This window comes from Salvelinus sp. IW2-2015, linkage group LG20, assembly GCF_002910315.2.
Source record: "Salvelinus sp. IW2-2015 linkage group LG20, ASM291031v2, whole genome shotgun sequence".
NCBI lineage: Eukaryota > Metazoa > Chordata > Actinopteri > Salmoniformes > Salmonidae > Salvelinus > Salvelinus sp. IW2-2015.
In genome coordinates this window covers 76,439,083-76,455,910 of record NC_036860.1, presented here as the reverse complement: position 1 = coordinate 76,455,910, position 16,828 = coordinate 76,439,083, and the positions used below count along the sequence as shown (strand labels likewise).

Here is a 16,828-nt window from a genome sequence, read left to right as displayed (position 1 = left end):
AAGACTTTGAGGCCAGGCTGACTCACCTGGTAGGCCTCTCCCACTGTGTGGTGCGTGTGATGTGGTTCAAGTACTGGATTCGGCCAGACGCAGTCCTCCGCTCCTCCCAGCTGGATGCAGCAGATACAAACACACACACGTACAAAGCAGTGAGTGGACATTGAGGGCAACCAAGTTCAGGTAGTACCTCCTGTTTCACTGTTTCAAAACATTTCCCCCCTACTAAACATGACCCAGATATTCCCCACAGAGCTTCTTGCTAGCTAATAGGACGCAGTCTCCCATCTGCTCACCCAATTCCTCTGGCGCACACCAACCCCAGACTAGACTACCTAACCCCAGCCAACATCATTGGCTCAGTGCTGAGGTCAGTCGTGCTAAGCTGGTGAAGTGTCTGAACAGCAGAGCCTCTGGCTACTTAGATTGGAGTCTGGGACACCACACCACATGCTGTCTGGAACACTTTTGGTTGTGGGGCAGTGTGGTTATCATAGGCTCAGACTGGCCCTGCTGTGAGGGTATGATGTGGTGATAGTGGGTCCACTGTCCAGTACGGACAWATGTTAAATGGAGTTGTGGTGTGTTGGTGGGTATGGTACTCACCCGTCTGGCAGGTCATTGTCAAACAGACGGCTGCAGTCCACCACTGGGCCTCCTGTGCCTATYCTGTCTCTGGACTGCAGGCTCACTTTGGACACACAGACACATTCAGAWACACATAGGAGAATGAYTGGGTGGTAGAATCTCACTYTRTTCATGTCCTCTCATACCAGAGACTAAARMRGAACTATTTTAAAACTGTGAATTGCTGTAATGCAATACTGTAATGATGTTATTTAGGGCTAAATGAGGAATCCATTTTTAAGAGGATCACATGGTCAAATCCTCTTGTGGGTGACAAAGATGATCGTGTCTGGAAGTAGAAGTACCAGCCGTCTGCACTCTGACAGTGGTCTGACCAGTCCCAAATCCCAGTTCTGGAAAGGACCCAAGAAGTGAGTGGAGGGCACGTATCAATGCTAGACTATGTCTACTGTAGCTAGCTAACTCTGGCCTCTCTGCCACCACCCAGGCTGTTCAGTGCCCATGTTGGTGGGTCAGAGGTGCTGTGACTGTCTGTCACCATGCCCTGTTGTGCAGATGGAAGTGTGGGCCGTCTGAAGTCAGAGGGAGGTGCTCATCGAGCCTGGTGTCAGAGGCACGGCACGCTCAGGGGCAGCGCTCAACGCTTTACACACCAACGAATCACTGGGAAAATAAGTCCCCCTGCAGGCTCAGGTTACTGGAGGGAGCCTACATGGTGTTGGGAGGGTTTCTTGTTCTCTTTCCTAGTTCTCTTTCTATGCGTGGTGGTGTAGTGAGGTCTTATCAGCATTATAAAAACAACTGTGGTTAGCCTGAGGTTCTAATAATGGAGTGGTAACACTTCAGGTACATAACAGTGTTACGTGAATGTACGTGAGTGTGTGGTGAAAGTCTGTGTGGCCTGCTGGTCACTGCTGTACTCACCCACTATCTGACCCCTCACTGTGTCACTGTCATTGAGGCCCAGCTTGTTCATGTCCAATCTCTGATCTGTGGAGGAGAGAGGGGAAGGAGTATAGGGAAGAAGAGAGGAGAGAGAGGAAAGGGGGATCGATCACTGTCTGAGAGACATGTAAACTAGCATGTGTTGGGAGGGTTTTTGTCCCCGCAGACAAGTCCCTTTGCTCTGTATCGTTTACATCACCCACAGTGAATTCCTCTCTCTCCCCCCTCCCTTGGAGGCTGGGTATGGGATATGCACTGGAACAGATGGTCTRTGGAGTGGCCATGGRCCGTAAAAAAATCACTGAGCATCGGTACCGAGCAGCCTGCAGTTCACTACAGAGGTCAAACATTTGACAAATCTCTGCACAAAGCCGGCACTATTCCACCCAGACTGAACATGGACATGAACCCCTGCCAATGTCTGGAAACTCTTTGTCTACGTTCTCAGCCCAGGCTGAAAAACAAAGCAAAAAAAAGGACCAAAGAAATATCAGGAATACCACGTTGCCTGCAGATATGAGAAATGCCACTATCTGTTCACTGTTGTCTGAGTGTCATGCAGATCAGCTCAGGATGTACGTCTAGACTAAACAGGGACCAAAACATGGTCGGTCAAACCATTACAAGACTGGGGCAATGAGCGTGCACACACAAACCCAAAGCCCCCTAAAACGCCTGTGTACAGGACACAGTGGACCAGCTGCAAAAAGCACAAGCAAAAGAATGACAAACATACACTTGAATAAGACCACAACCGAGGGACATAACAAATCTATGCTTACATTTAAATAGCTGTACAATTATGCATGTCTGAGTAAAATGACCGGTTGTCTAGATTTGCMGACCGAGATAAACGGAGGTTAGTCACTGTGGCGCATGCATGCTGCCAGTCTATGGGACAGACGAGGGTGGAGGGCGTGAGGAGGGGGGAATGAGAGGAAATGCAGAGGCAAACTACTCACAGCTGAAGCAMAGGGTTCGGGTTTTCAAGGAAAACAAGTGTCAGGGGCTTCTAGRAAAAGCAGTGGGATTTTGTCCTTTTTCCGTCTACAAGACCRTAGCAGGCCTATCAGCATAGTATACATACAGTGGGAGGGGGAGGCCCTTTGGTAAAGCCATCACTGGGTCCCTGTCTGGCTGCCACTGCTGCGTTGGCTTGGAGCGCCAAGCCTCAATCTCATTTAGCCATTCGCTTCTGACATGACACGTTTACAGTGATTGTGGGCTGATGCTGATTGTCTTTTCCTGTTCTGGCACTGCAGAATGTGACCCCTCTCACAACCTGGTCTGTGCCCTGTCAGGAATAGGGAAACAGTGTGCGCACTTGTGAGGGTACAGCTCAATGTGTCACTGTGACAGGAGAAGGGGATTATTAGCCTGTGACTCCGCTAGCCTGTGACTCCGCTAGCCTGTGACTCCGCTAGCCTGTGACTCCGCTAGCCTGTGACTCCGCTAGCCTGTGACTCCGTTTGTGGGACAGACAATGGGTCACTAGACAGACATTACCTCACAGCATTAAATACACACACACACACGCACACTAATTCAATCAGGTAGTCCTTACAGCCGGTGTCTTTGAGGCGGTTGATGGCGTTGGATAGAAGGCGTACACAGCCCAGGAAGCCAGCCCCCTGCTTCTTATGGATCTTCTTGTGGTTCCACACGCTGATGGTGATGGAGTCAGACTTGCCAATATATCTGAGGAGAGAAGAGAGTGACCAGTCACTAACAATGTACTGTAGATGTTACTAAAGCCCGTGTGAATGCACTGTTCCAATAGGCCAGTCTTTGCCTGGATGTCCCCGCTGGGGAGGCACACATCCGCTCGTGGCTGCCTGTCACCGCGGGCTGCGTCCCCACAAGAACACAGTCAGGAGGTGTCTGAGAGGGATTTTCCGCCCGACGTCTGTGAATGTGCGACTCCCGACCCCGAGAGTCTGGGTACGAGACGGACGAACGAAGACAGATCCTGTGAGTCATAAATCATCCAAAGGCAGCCCTTCGACCCAAAATCACCCAGAGAGGGAGAGAGAGAAATGAAAGAGACAGGGAGGAGGAGAGGCTGAAAGAGAGATAGAAAGAGGGATAGTGTAAGTGAGGAAAAGAAGGAGAGAGTGAACAGTTGAACCATGACATTACTCCCTGACTGCCTCTGTTATCACTCTTAGGTACTGTGTGTCAGTCGAGGCCTGGGTATTAAACTCACACTACGTGAACCTGACGTGGCACATCTGTTCTGCCCAGTTCCCTTCCTCAGTGTAAAACTAATCATCCATACAGTTAGCAGACTGCATCCCACTATAATTATCATGCTGCTTACCAAAACTAAAGGGATGTGAAACAATGGGGCTGTGAGTAAGATGTCTGGACATTTTGAGTAGAAGCCAAATGCCTGTCTGGGGTGCTATCTGAGAGCATTAGAATGCAGGACTGATTTGTAGGGGGGAATTATTAAATCCAACACAGATCTGGATATGATTATTGTATCTTATAATAAGAGCAGTAGACTAGATATTGGATTAAGCTTTCCAAAACAAGATACAGTATGTTTACATACACTATACACATGCCAAACATACCAAACTCTCAGATAATATGATTACTTGTAAGATAAGATAAGATAAGAGTTTCTCCTCTTAGGCCATCTCTATGTTATGTCTCTGGTTGGTTTAGTTACAGTATATGGCATATTGCATGGCAGTTGGTGCTAGGCAGGCCAGGCTGTCATACTTCCTCAGCAGGCAGGATAGGACCAGCTGGGTCCTGGGGACACTACCGCCACCTGTTCCCCCTGTCCCCATAGCTGCAGAGATGGGACAGAGAGGGACAAGGGCCTGGGCCAGGCTATGGGAACACAACATTGTGCATGTGTCTTTTCATCCCAATACTTGTATCTATGAAGGTATAGGAGATGAATTAACATCTCATCATTATATATCAGTGACGTGCACAATACGGAAGTGGTCCGACGAAGCAGATGCTAAGCTACAGGACTGTTTTGCTAGCACAGGCTRKAATATGCTATGCGATTCATCCCAAAAAATTGAGGAGGTTACCACATCAGTCACCGGCATCATTAATAAGTGCAACATCCACATTGAGCTAAAGGCTAGAGCTGCCGGTTTCAGGGAGCAGGACAGTATTCCGGACACTTATAAGAAAAGCTGCTACAACCTCCAACGTGCCATCAAACAGGAAGTTTGTCAATACAGACTAAGATTGAATCCTACTACAACGGCTCTGACGCTCGTTGGATGCTCCAGGGCTTGCAAACTATCACAGGGAACAAAGGGAAACCCAGCCACGAGCTGCCCAGTGACGTGAGCCTTTCCAGACGAGATAAATGCCTTCTATGCTCGCTTCGAGGCAAGCAACACTGAACCATGCATACAGTTCATTGACTATAGCTCAGCGTTCAACATAGTGCCCTCCAGGTTTATCACTAAGCTAAGGACTCTGGGACTGAACACCTCCCTTTGCAACTAGATCTTGGACTTCCTGACGGGCCACCCCCAGGTGGTGAGGGTAGGCAACAACACATCCGCCACGCTGACCATCAACACGGGGGCCCTTCAGGGGTGCATGCTTAGTCCCCTCCTGTACTCCCTGTTCGCCCGCTACTGCATGGCATGGCCGCGCACAACTCCAACACCATCATTAAGTTTGCTGACGACACGACGGTGGTTGGCCTGATCAGCGATGACGATGAGACAGCCTATAGGGAGGAGGTCCGAGATCTGGCAGTATGGTGCCAGAAAACAGGAAACGGAGGGCCGAATACAGGAAACGGAGGGCCAAACATGCCCCCATCCACATCCACGGGGCTGTAGTGGAGTGGTGGAATTATCATGGTCCACACACACCAACACAGTCGTGAAGGCACGACAACACCTCTTCCCACTCAGGAGGCTGAAAAGATTTGGCATGGGCCCTCAGATCCTCAAAAGGTTATACAGCTGCACCACCGCTTGGCATCCGACTGCAAGGCGCCATCCAGGACCTGGACGCCAGGGAACTCGTCCCCAGTGATGTACTGGGCCATTCGCACTACCCCCTGTAGCACATTGCGGTCGGATGCCAAGCAGTTGCCAGTCATGGGAAGGCCTTCAAAATCGTCAAAGACTCCAGTCGCCCAAGTCATAGACTCTCTGCTACTGCACGGCAAGCGGTACCGATGAACTAAGTCGGGAACCAACATGACCCTGAACAGCTTCTACCACCAAGACAAATAGTTAACCAACAGCTACCTGGACTACCTGCATTGAGCCTTTTTGTACTAACTCTTTTGACTCATCACTTACGCTGCTGCTACTGTTAATTATCTATCCTGTTGTCTAGTCACTTTCTACCTATATACATATCTACCTCAAATACTTCGTACCCCTGCACAACGACTTGGTACTGGTACCCAATGTGTATAGCCAAGTTATCGTTATGCATTGTGTATTTATTATTACGTGTTTTACTTGTCTATTATTTCTCTATTTTCTTTCTCTCTGCGTTGTTGGGAAGGGCCCGTAAGTAAGCATTTCACTGTTAGTCTACACCTGTTGTTTTCGAAGCATGTGACAAATAAAATGTTATTTGACATATTCATTAACATATTATACTTCTTAGTATAAATGTAGTTTGAAGCGTGCTGAACAAGAAACTGATAGGTTTGTCCCCTGGWTTGTCCCTAATAGGGCTACAGAGCCGTATTACAGTCCAGTCTGTCTGCTCCACATACTTTAACTGGGCTGGATAGGAGTCGAGGAGAGGCAGTTTGCCAGCGAGACACAGTCTGCTATCCTTGGCATACAGGCCACTTCCGCAACAATGCTGGCTGGGGTCAGCGGTCACGGGCCAGTCTGTTGGTSTGACCACTGACAGCACCACTGAGGAGGCCCTGACGTGTCAATGTTGCCATGAGCACATACACTTCCTCAYGCTGTGCACATACAACCAATGGAAAAAAGCTTCAGKGCCAAYTAAGCAAAGGCTTTTCTGGCTCTGCTGAGCGTGAGCACCWGGTGTTTCAGACACCATTTGAATATGTGTGAGTGTGCTCAGCTACCCTCAGTCAATTAGACTCCACACACTGAGGAGAGTCCATGTGCCTTAGCATGGAGTAGTAATCCTTAACCCTGACACACAGAGGGAGGGCACCTAAAGGTTTAACATAGTCATTAACAGGAAGAAACACAGGCAGGTTCCAAGTGAAAAAAAATAAAAAACGGAGAGGTGTGTGTGAGTGCGTTTGGCTCTGTCTTGGGAGCACACAGGTCGATGTCCTCCCATCCATCACCGTGTCCAGCACTCTCTCTCCTCCACAGTGGGACTGACTGACTGACTGAGGGCTATGTTTCCCTCCTGTCAAACGGGACATGAACAGCTAATTAAACAGCCATGTTGGGAGAGGGTCTGGTATCCTGAGCAACCAAACAAACGGAGACATGTGCTTCCTCTTTCTGTTAGCTACGCGTGACGGCTGGATAAACACTGGGCAAATACTGGAAACTTTCACTCCCCCCCTCTTTTCCTAGGTTGTTTTCACAAGACAAGCAGTCTTTGGGAAAAGCGACATGGATGCAACAAGACATGCACATATTTCTGCCCAAAAGGTAAATGTTTTTCTTTTTCACGTTAACTACCCCAGTGGAATTGTCATTGCTGGCCTACAGATAAGTGTGAGGACAGACATAAACACAGCTTACTGTAAGGCATTCAGATCCTGCAGAATCAATGTGTGACACATCCCTGATGTACACTTGGCACATTGGAGTTGGGTGAGGGAATGCGTAGATCACAGGAAGTTGGTGGCATCTTAATTGGGGAGGACGGGCTCATGGTAATGGCTGGAGCGGAATGGTGGAATGGTATCAAATACATCAAACACATGGTTTCCATGTGTTTGATGCCATTCCAGTCGCGCTGTTCCAGCCATTATTATGCGCTGTCCTCCCCTCAGCAGCCTCCACTGGTGTAGATATAGCATAGAGGGCACTGGTGATAGTTATAGAGAGGGGCCGCAGTTCAGCAGAATGCTGGTTCATTACTAAATCAGCAGGTTAWGGTAAGGTTTCTGTTAGATACACRGTTTCACATCTAGTCACAGCTGCTTCTATATGGATGGTATGTCAAGTKCAAGCGCTGSGCTATCCATTATGTKRGTTGAGTGATGAGGGGACTCACAGGTCGTAGTGCTGGTTCCACTTGGGGTCGAGGGTGTTCTTCACGGTGTCTGTGGAGTGACATTGTCCTGAGCCGTCCACCACCACTTTGGCAAAGGGATCAGGGAGGCCTGCAGAGGAACACACACACACACACTCTGCCTCAGCACACTGGCCTGGCCAAGGACAGGCTGTACTAGGAGAAAATGTTACAGGCATTATTTGATGATTTCATTATGCAGATGGAAGTGAGACTATCCGGTTTCTGAAAGGGGGAAAATAGGTTATCTGAAGAAAACTACTTTTGATGAATAACATTCTATGACAGTCTAGGAATGGCTGATGTGTGAATCTGATAGTGTGACTGAACCTGAGCCGAGTGACAGATATCTAGAGATACGGGTGGACATGACATTGACACTAATAGACAGACCTGAGGGACCTGTTGGATGACATTTACCTGCACATAGCCTGGGTGTGGTGGATACACAAGCTCACAGACACACACACACACACACACACACATATGCCATGCAGGCCCACACAAACAAAACAAACTGCACTTAGAAATACATCTCTCTCTATACATAAACACACTATCCCACAGAGACAAGCCTGCCTTGCTGCCACACAAGGCAGAGTTCTCTCCACCCAGGCCCTGACTGAGTGAGTGTTTACTCAGCCCCTGAGTGCTGGAATGGGAGGAATGGGCACCAGAGAAACCACCTGAGTGAGGGACCTTAACACACTCACTCTCCATGACAGCCTGACCCAAACACACCCAAACACTGGAGCCACTATGGACACCTAGCACACACTGAAATGCTRTGCTGTTTCACTCTGAAATGCACTAGCTTTAAATGACGGTATAAACGTTTTATTGATATCCCATACYTAACCTCTACAGAATTGCCCCAATTACATTTGGGCAGACTTAATACAACATTTTGAACATCCCTGCAAGGGTTCATTGGATCAGTCTAAAAATGTACACAGACACTGCTGCCATCTAGTGGCCAGAATCGAAATTGCATCTAACCTGGAATAATACATTTCAAAGATGATGGAAAAAAACGAGAAAAAAAAACGTGTTTTTTTCCCCCTTTGTATTATCTTTTAACAGATTAAATGTGTTATATTCTCCTACATTAATATCACATTTACACAAACTTCAAAGTGTTTCCTTTCAAATGGTATTAAGAATATGCATATCCTTGCTTCAGGTCCTGAGCGACAGGTAGCTAGATTTGGGTATGTAATTTTAGGCGAAAATTGAAAAAAGGGTACGATCCTTAAGAGATATTTCAGACCTGTGTGACTCAATGCATGAAATGTGAATGAAACAAAGGGAATAAAATAGTCCTAGTTTATTAATAATAAATATATATAATATTGATAATAAGCTACATCATTGTGACGTGGTGAGCTCATCTTTCTCCCCACAAACATATCAGTAGTAACATTACAGGCTACTAACCCTTTCCTCTTTGCTGGTGTATTGTAGTGGTTGGTTAAGTGTGTTAGCATGGCGTTCTGCTGGTAGGGMACTCTAGCAGCTGGCAGCAGGCCCTCTTTWATCAGCTCAAACTGACCCACATTTCACATTTCTCACGGGGRATACATATCTCACACTGCAGACATCAAAGCCCTCAAGCCCCCTGACTATGAAACTATAAAGCCATTTAACATGGAGTCGAGGATCAGAAACACAGCTTTCACTGGGTTACTTACGAAAGAAATCTTTCTTCACCAGGTTTTTGGCACAGAGGACTGAAAGAGAAGAGGAGAATGAGRTGTTATTTTTAATCGTTGCAGATAGACACATATTACACACTGACAGGCTGTTGTGATCGTGTGGTTACATCACTGCCAAGGGAGAGGTTTGTGCAGGGCTGAAGTGATACACTGCTGCTCAGGGAACTGAATCGCAAAGCGCTCCATCTTGGATATGGATAGCCCTGGCTACATTACATAAGCAGCAAGAGCATTTCTTTTATAATGTGTAATGTAAGACAAGTAATGTGACTTTTAGGTGATAGAGAAAACACATGAACATATATCTTTAGCCAGACTGGATTGTGCCAGACCCTATATCTCYACATTTGAGTGTGTGTACTGATCATAAGCTGACAACCAGGTGATGACTCAATGACATGAGGAACTCTCCTGTTCCGCTCCAGAAAATAGACCCACATCAACATGCTTTATAGCTATAGTAGTTGATTAACAGCAACTCAATCAAGAAAGTAACTTGACGATAGTGCATATGGRCAMTTGTTSGCGACATGCTGAATCATWGGGCATTCGCACATKAATTCAATATGAACTATTAAAAGGGAGGGGCATACTCTTCCCCACAGCAGCCAGYCTGCAGCAGCAGAGCAGTAGATTGGGCAGATCCCCAGTGAGAATTATGGAGGGGCTGCTGAGGCAATGAGGCAGAGCCACTTAAACACCCTCCACTGGGCCTGGATGAACGGCCACCTGGGTGTCTGGAGCCACCGACACACACTCAGTCACTTACTCAGCCCCGGCCCAGGCCCAGTCCCTCTGGTCCGCTTCAGTACAGACACAGCCACAGGCAAGAATGGCCTTTCTATTGTACTTCAACTACCTTTGTGTATTTGGTCTATGTATTTTTTGGGCCATCCCGGTCACATCCCACTGATCAAAATCCACCCACTATGCTCACTACCAGCGCTGTTCAATACCACCCCCATAGACGCCAGCTGCGGTGCGACAGCCGTCCATAGTTGCCATGTGAGTCGATTTCAGATCTTTGAGAGATGAAATCTGTCTCATGTCTGGCGGGCCCCCGAGGCCGTTTGTGTGTCTTCTCTCTACAGAGACCCGCTCACATGCAGGTGTGTCCAGACTTTACTTTGTTAACACAAATAAACAAAGGCAGGCCCATAGGGGCAGACAGCAGCCTAAGCCATTGAATCTACAACCACCGCTATTCATCTGCCCCTCCCCACCCACCCACAGCTAAACACAGGGAGAACCACAGTGCTTACACTGCATGTGAAACATAACCTGACTCCTAAATMAATTTAGGKCTGAGCTGAAACAACRTATGAGAGGGAACAGAACACCATTTAAGAGTGCCATGGACTGAATTAAACACACAAATCACAGACCRCAGTGTGAAACACAAACATCTACACATGGTGTTTACTGATACACTCAGCACACACAAAGGGTTTCTGGGTTTAATGAAAATTACACCATTAAGATGGAGAGGAGGGAGAARARTAGGTCTYAACCGAATCTAAACCCTCTTGGGGGATGGGAAGGGAGAACATGCTCGACAGACGAGGAAGAATTTCTTCCAGCAAACATCCCTGGGAATGTGTTCCGTTCCAGTGAAACCCACCTCATTACTCAAACATCTGGTATGCATCTCTCTCAGTCAGTCTCACACACACACTGTATGCCAGTCACACACACCACAGGCCCCTGAAAGGGTCCACAACACCTCGCTCTGCACACCCGCTCTAGCTTCAGTGATCTAATTAATTATTTACAGGCAGAGAGGTGTGAGAGAGAGAGAATGTCGGGGTGTGAGGTGCTGTGAGGGGGTGAGGAGTTGTACGAATCAGGTAACAGCACTCTGTGATATCACTATTCAGGTCTKGCTTCTTTTACAACCAAATACGGACAGAACGACATACGCTGGGTCCTGAAAACTAGCTACATAGTGTGTTTCTCAAAAGTAGATGATTTAAACAAAAGAAATGGACTCTCAAAGCTGGTAATTTTCTGTATTTTTACAGCTGCAGCGGAGCAAAGCTACAGGAGATGGACATGAACAGTTAAAACGTTACAGGGAGTCCCAGTGAGAAAGGGTAATGGTGAGTCTCATATAGCCAAATGTAAACTGGGAGAGAGGAAGAGGGAAGAGAGAGGAGGCCGGTGACACAGTAGGCCTGTCTGACTGTGGTAGAGAAATGACACATCACGGAACACCAGAACTTGCATTAATGTCCCTCTGACCGGGACATGAAAACCAACGGGCCTTCTGTAAGCATACATTAAACCTAGCCATCAATACAGCAGGAAAACAACACTACACTTATACATGTAAAATATAGAACAGACCGAATTACAGCCGAGCACAGCGGACCCAAGACAAAACCACTGAAATTACAGAGATAACCAGACAATGGCAGCAGAGAAGCCAATGATGAGATAGACTGCAGGACATGAATGGAGCACCGGGCAGCAATCATCATCCAATGTAAGCCAACCATCAGAACATGAGAGTTCTCATTACTAGGGCCCTGTAAAATCTGCGATGAGGAGAACGGGGATGGAATTACAGTATCCAGACATTAAAACAGAATTCAACCATATAAATGTTTTACTGAACTTAGTAGGGAATCAACTAAATGTATTGAAAATTTATTTGAGCAAGCTTATCATACAYAAGACATGAACAGAATACATCAGTGATATGTATTTCCTGCAACTTTCTGAAGAGTTAACGAGAATTCCCCATCTGTGTATTGCGCAGTGAGCGCGTCTACCATTTTGTGTAGTCGATAGCGATGATGCTAATGAAAAGTCTTGTGGTAGATGGAAAGGCTTTCCAAAAAACCTTCTCCATTAAATGTTAACTACAAAGTAACCTATGCTTAAATGGATTATTTGCATCAATCTAGTGGGTATTTATTCCATGTGTAACTCTGTGTTGTTGTTTGTGCTTTGCTTTATCTTGGCCAGGTTGCAGTTGTAAATGAGAACTTGTTCTCAACTGGCCTACCTGGTTAAAGAAAGGTGAAATAAATAATACAAAAAAATTGTTTAGCAAATTCTACCATCACATACACCACAACAATAACACTAAATAATAGCCTCTTGCTATGTGCTACACCCCAAAATCTACATTTATAAAAAATGTCACAGACCTCAAGTGGTCTCCTGATGTGGTTTAAGCATTGTTGTGGACTTACAACATCCAATTGAGTTGTTTTTCTATTTAAAAAAAAGTTTGATTTGGAGAGTGAAAACCAGAAAAAAACAGGGGAAAACAGAAACCTTGAAAAACTAAACTGAGAATACGGAATCAGGCAAAAAAAAAATAAAAACAGATTTTCTAGGGACCTACATTACATACAGACAAGCGTAAACTTAGACACCATGGGCCAACTGCCTCTCCTTCAGTCAATATATAGCCTAACCACCAAAATACGTGGTAGGATAGGTAGGTCAATGTTATGCAGGTAATGAGCAGATAGTCTGACTGATCACGTAGTAAACTAGAGAGTGAAGACCGGCTGTAAACTATAATGATGTACACATATTTCCGTGAGTCCGGCCCTGACTGTCTGATGGGTTTCCCTGGAGAAGGGCAGCTAAATTAACCTACCGTGGCTAAACATGGCGGGCTCCAGATAATGTGAGCGCTGGTTGACCCCAGGAAAGGGAACAACGCCGTGGTCGGATCGGGCTCTATGCCAGCGGCTCAGCAGGCTTCCCCCTTGGACGGACGGACAGACGGACTGCAGTAGGAGCCCGGAGATGGACCTGCTAGACGGTACAGGGTGTCCCGGTCCTCTCTTCAGGGGTGTCATCCCTTATGGGACGGAGGGCTGAATCGTTCGGCTCTGCTTTATACTTTTACAGGGAGAGGATTCAGTGAGTTATTGAATCTTACATGAACACAAAGGGTTATGGGACCCTTGGTTTGTACCTCACTGTCACTCCTTGTGGCCTCATTTTGGTTAGTTAGTGATTTCTCATGGGCTCTTTCCCATGGTAGCTGAGCACTTGCCTCTCGTGTGTAAATCTGAATGTCAAACAGCCACGCTCTTAAATGTTTCCCCGATGATGGTTGTTTAATACTTCTCATGGTGTTACATACACTACATGACCAAGAGTATGTGGACACGTGTTCGTCGAACATATAATTCCAAAATCATGGGCATTAATATGAGTTGGTCCCACCTTTGCTGCTCTAACAGCTTCCACTCTTCTGTGAAGGCTTTCCACTAGTTGTTGGAACATGGCTGCGGGATGGTCTTGCTTCCATTCAGCCACAAGAGCATTAGTGAGGTCGGACACTAATGTTGGGCGATTAGGCCTGGCTCGCAGTCGGCGTTCCATTTCATCCCAAAAGTGTTCGATGGGGTTGAGGTCAGGGTTTTGAGCAGGCCAGTCAAGTTCTTCCACACCGATCTCGACAAACTATTTCTGTATGGACCTCGCTTTGTGCACAGGGGCATTGTCATGCTGAAACAGAAAAGGGCCTTCCCCAAACTGTTGCCACAAAGTTGGAAGCATAGAATCGTCTAGAATGTCATGGTATGGTGTAGCGTTAATATTTCCCTACACTGGAACTTAGGGGCCTAGCACGAACCATGAAAAACAGCCCCAAACCATTATTCCCCCTCCACAAAATTTTACAGTTGGCACTATGCATTGGGGCAGGTAACGTTCTCCTGGCATCCACCAAACCCAGATTCATTCGTTGGACTCCCAGATGGTGAAATGTGATTCATCACTCCAGAGAACGCATTTCCACTGCTCCAGAGTCCAACGGCGGCAAGCTTTACACCACTCCAGCCGACGCTTGGCATTGTGCATGGTGATCTTAGGCTTGTGTGCGGCTGCACAGCCATGGAACCCCATTTCATGAAGCTCCAGACAAACAGTTCTTGTGCTGAAGTTGCTTCCAGAGGCAGTTTGGAACTCAGTAGTGAGTGTTGCAACTAAGGACAGACGATTTTTACATGCTCAGCGCTTCAGCACTCGGCGGTCCCGTTCTGTGAGCTTGTGTGGCCTACCACTTCGCGGCTGAGCCGTTGTTGCTCCTAGACGTTTCCACTTCACAATAACAGCCCTTACAGTTGACCGGGGCAGCTCTAGCAGGGCAGAAATTTGATGAACTGAAAGTCACTGAGCTCTTCAGTACAGGCCATTCTACTGCCAATGTTGGATCTATGGAGATTGCATGGCTGTGTGCTTGATTTTGTACACCTGTCAGCAACGGTGTGGCTGAAACAGCAGAATCAAGAATTTGAAGGGGTGTCCACATACTTTTGGTGAGATAGTGTATTTACAAGTAGTTTCTAAATAGAAAATAACTGATGGATCTGAATGTAGAACAAGGAAGAGAACTGTGGGGGGACAGTCAGAGAACCACCCTGGAGAAAGAGAATGGTTGCCCATCCCATCTCACCAACACAGAATATTGCATTAAACGGTCCATAAGCCACTGAAGAAACATAGCAAACACCATATCGCTGACAGAAATGTATTAGCCATATGATCCAACCTACGGAACACCCCCATTTAATCTACTTTCTGTCACGATAGCTTTGTTTAATGACATGAAGTTAAATGATTGTCCCCATTTCCTGCCAGCACACAGAATTCTTTAAATGTATGGGTTTATAGGAAGTCTGTCCTGATGACAGGAGCCGTCCTTAAGAAAAGGAAACCGGCCAGCTTGCACCTACAGGGCGGCATCGTAAATCTATTTTTATTGGTCACGCCGGGCGCACTTTCTCATACTCACACACTGACAAATATATAGCTCTCTCCATCCAGGCACATAAACATGGCCACACACACACATTTCAAGCATTTCGCTACACCAGCAATTACATCTGCTAAATATTTGTATGTGACCAATTAAATTTGATTTGACACACACATATATATAGAGAATGCAACATCATGGGCACTTGCACACACAGACACAAAAAGCGCTACACTCACAATCCTGGGAAAAAATGTAGAAATGTAAAAAACATTATTTTGGTTAGTTAGAATCACATAATTTATTTCCCATGTCCACTTTTAACAAAATGATGTTCTCAAGGAGTTGCGATCGAGTAATGTATCGAGTAATGTACTTGCCAAAGTGAATAAGGGTGAAGGGTTTGATTGGTAGAGAGCTAGCTGGAGAATCAAAAATTGTACAAAAAAAATGACAATTCTAACCAATTCCGCCTTATTACCCATGTGGAAGGGTTTTGACTAGATGGGATACAGCTTTTGTCATATTTTTCCTAACAGGTTAGGAGAACTTACACAGAAGGTTAGGAGAATTAGGTTAAGGTAAGAAAAACTTTTCTACTTTTGACGTTCATTTGGCAAAAGCAGTTTCCCTTCTAGCCATGACCATGCGGAAGGAACAATATCAGCCTTGTCCAAAATCCACCCCTGGTGCAAAACGAATTTTCCAAAAATTTCTCACCCTGTCTACCCCTACTAAACACTCCGGAAAAACATCACGTAACCCTCTGCATCCTGGCGCATCTTAAATCCTCAGTCGCCATAGCGACGGCGGTATCGAGTCAAGGCTGAGAGAAGGGTCTCTCTGTGTGTCTGTGTTTCTCATTCTGGTCGCGCTGCCGCCAGCTCAAAGACCCAACGACTGCAGTGTGACTGACAGGGAGGAAGGACAGCACAATTGAGCTGCTCACAACAGGAGAGGAGTAGGCTAATGAGTGTTGACATTTAAAACTATGAATACAGTAATGGAGAAGAATACCACACACAAACAAACACACACTATAATACAGGCGGGCTCAGAGGCATTCCTAATKGTTGWATAGCAGTGGAATGAGTTGAGTGTGGATATGACAGGGTGGACAGAGTAGACTTGTAGTGTACAGTTATTCAATGGTGTCAGCCTTGTACCAGGCGCGGCGCTGCAACATCAGTCAACTAAGGTATCTGTGGGGGTGACAAAGTGAGTAATAGCTGCTGTATATCACAGCTTGAATRCTAATGATAACCACGCCGCKCGCCCTTCCCTCCATCACCAGGCTGTCCACACAGCCTTCATAGGGAACYGGGATCACATGCAACTCTGATAAATGACAAAAGCCTTTTAGGCTAACACATTCTACATTTACTCCACATTCTTATCTAAATGGCCCACAACCAAACAGCTGGAGAGGAATTTGAAGCTGCAGCTGGACACACATTCAGAAACCCACCCACACACACTTCCCTCTTATGACCCATGAAGCCTCATCTCTTAATATCCTGTTAAAGATGTGGTATCACTTAATGTCCTCCTACAAGCCCTGAGTCATTGGCACCGACAGGAACAAACAAGTGGAACATATCTAATGACTAAACTGGAACATAACCCGGCATTCCAGCATAGGAAGCAGAGGAGTTGTGTG

General features: G+C 46.5%; 1 protein-coding gene across 1 annotated transcript in view; it reads right to left on the bottom strand.

The window, feature by feature from the left end:
- Window positions 1-22: 22 nt before the first annotated feature.
- Window positions 23-16,828, bottom strand: part of LOC111980653 (E3 ubiquitin-protein ligase SMURF2-like) — a 38,110-nt gene continuing 21,304 nt past the window's right edge. Inside the window, exons 2-7 of the mRNA XM_024011507.2 lie at window positions 9,414-9,452; window positions 7,705-7,813; window positions 3,095-3,228; window positions 1,510-1,575; window positions 604-688; window positions 23-110 (exon numbers count right to left, since the gene is read on the bottom strand). Coding sequence (XP_023867275.1) covers window positions 23-110; window positions 604-688; window positions 1,510-1,575; window positions 3,095-3,228; window positions 7,705-7,813; window positions 9,414-9,452 — 521 coding nt within the window. The remainder of the gene's footprint in view (window positions 111-603; window positions 689-1,509; window positions 1,576-3,094; window positions 3,229-7,704; window positions 7,814-9,413; window positions 9,453-16,828) is intronic.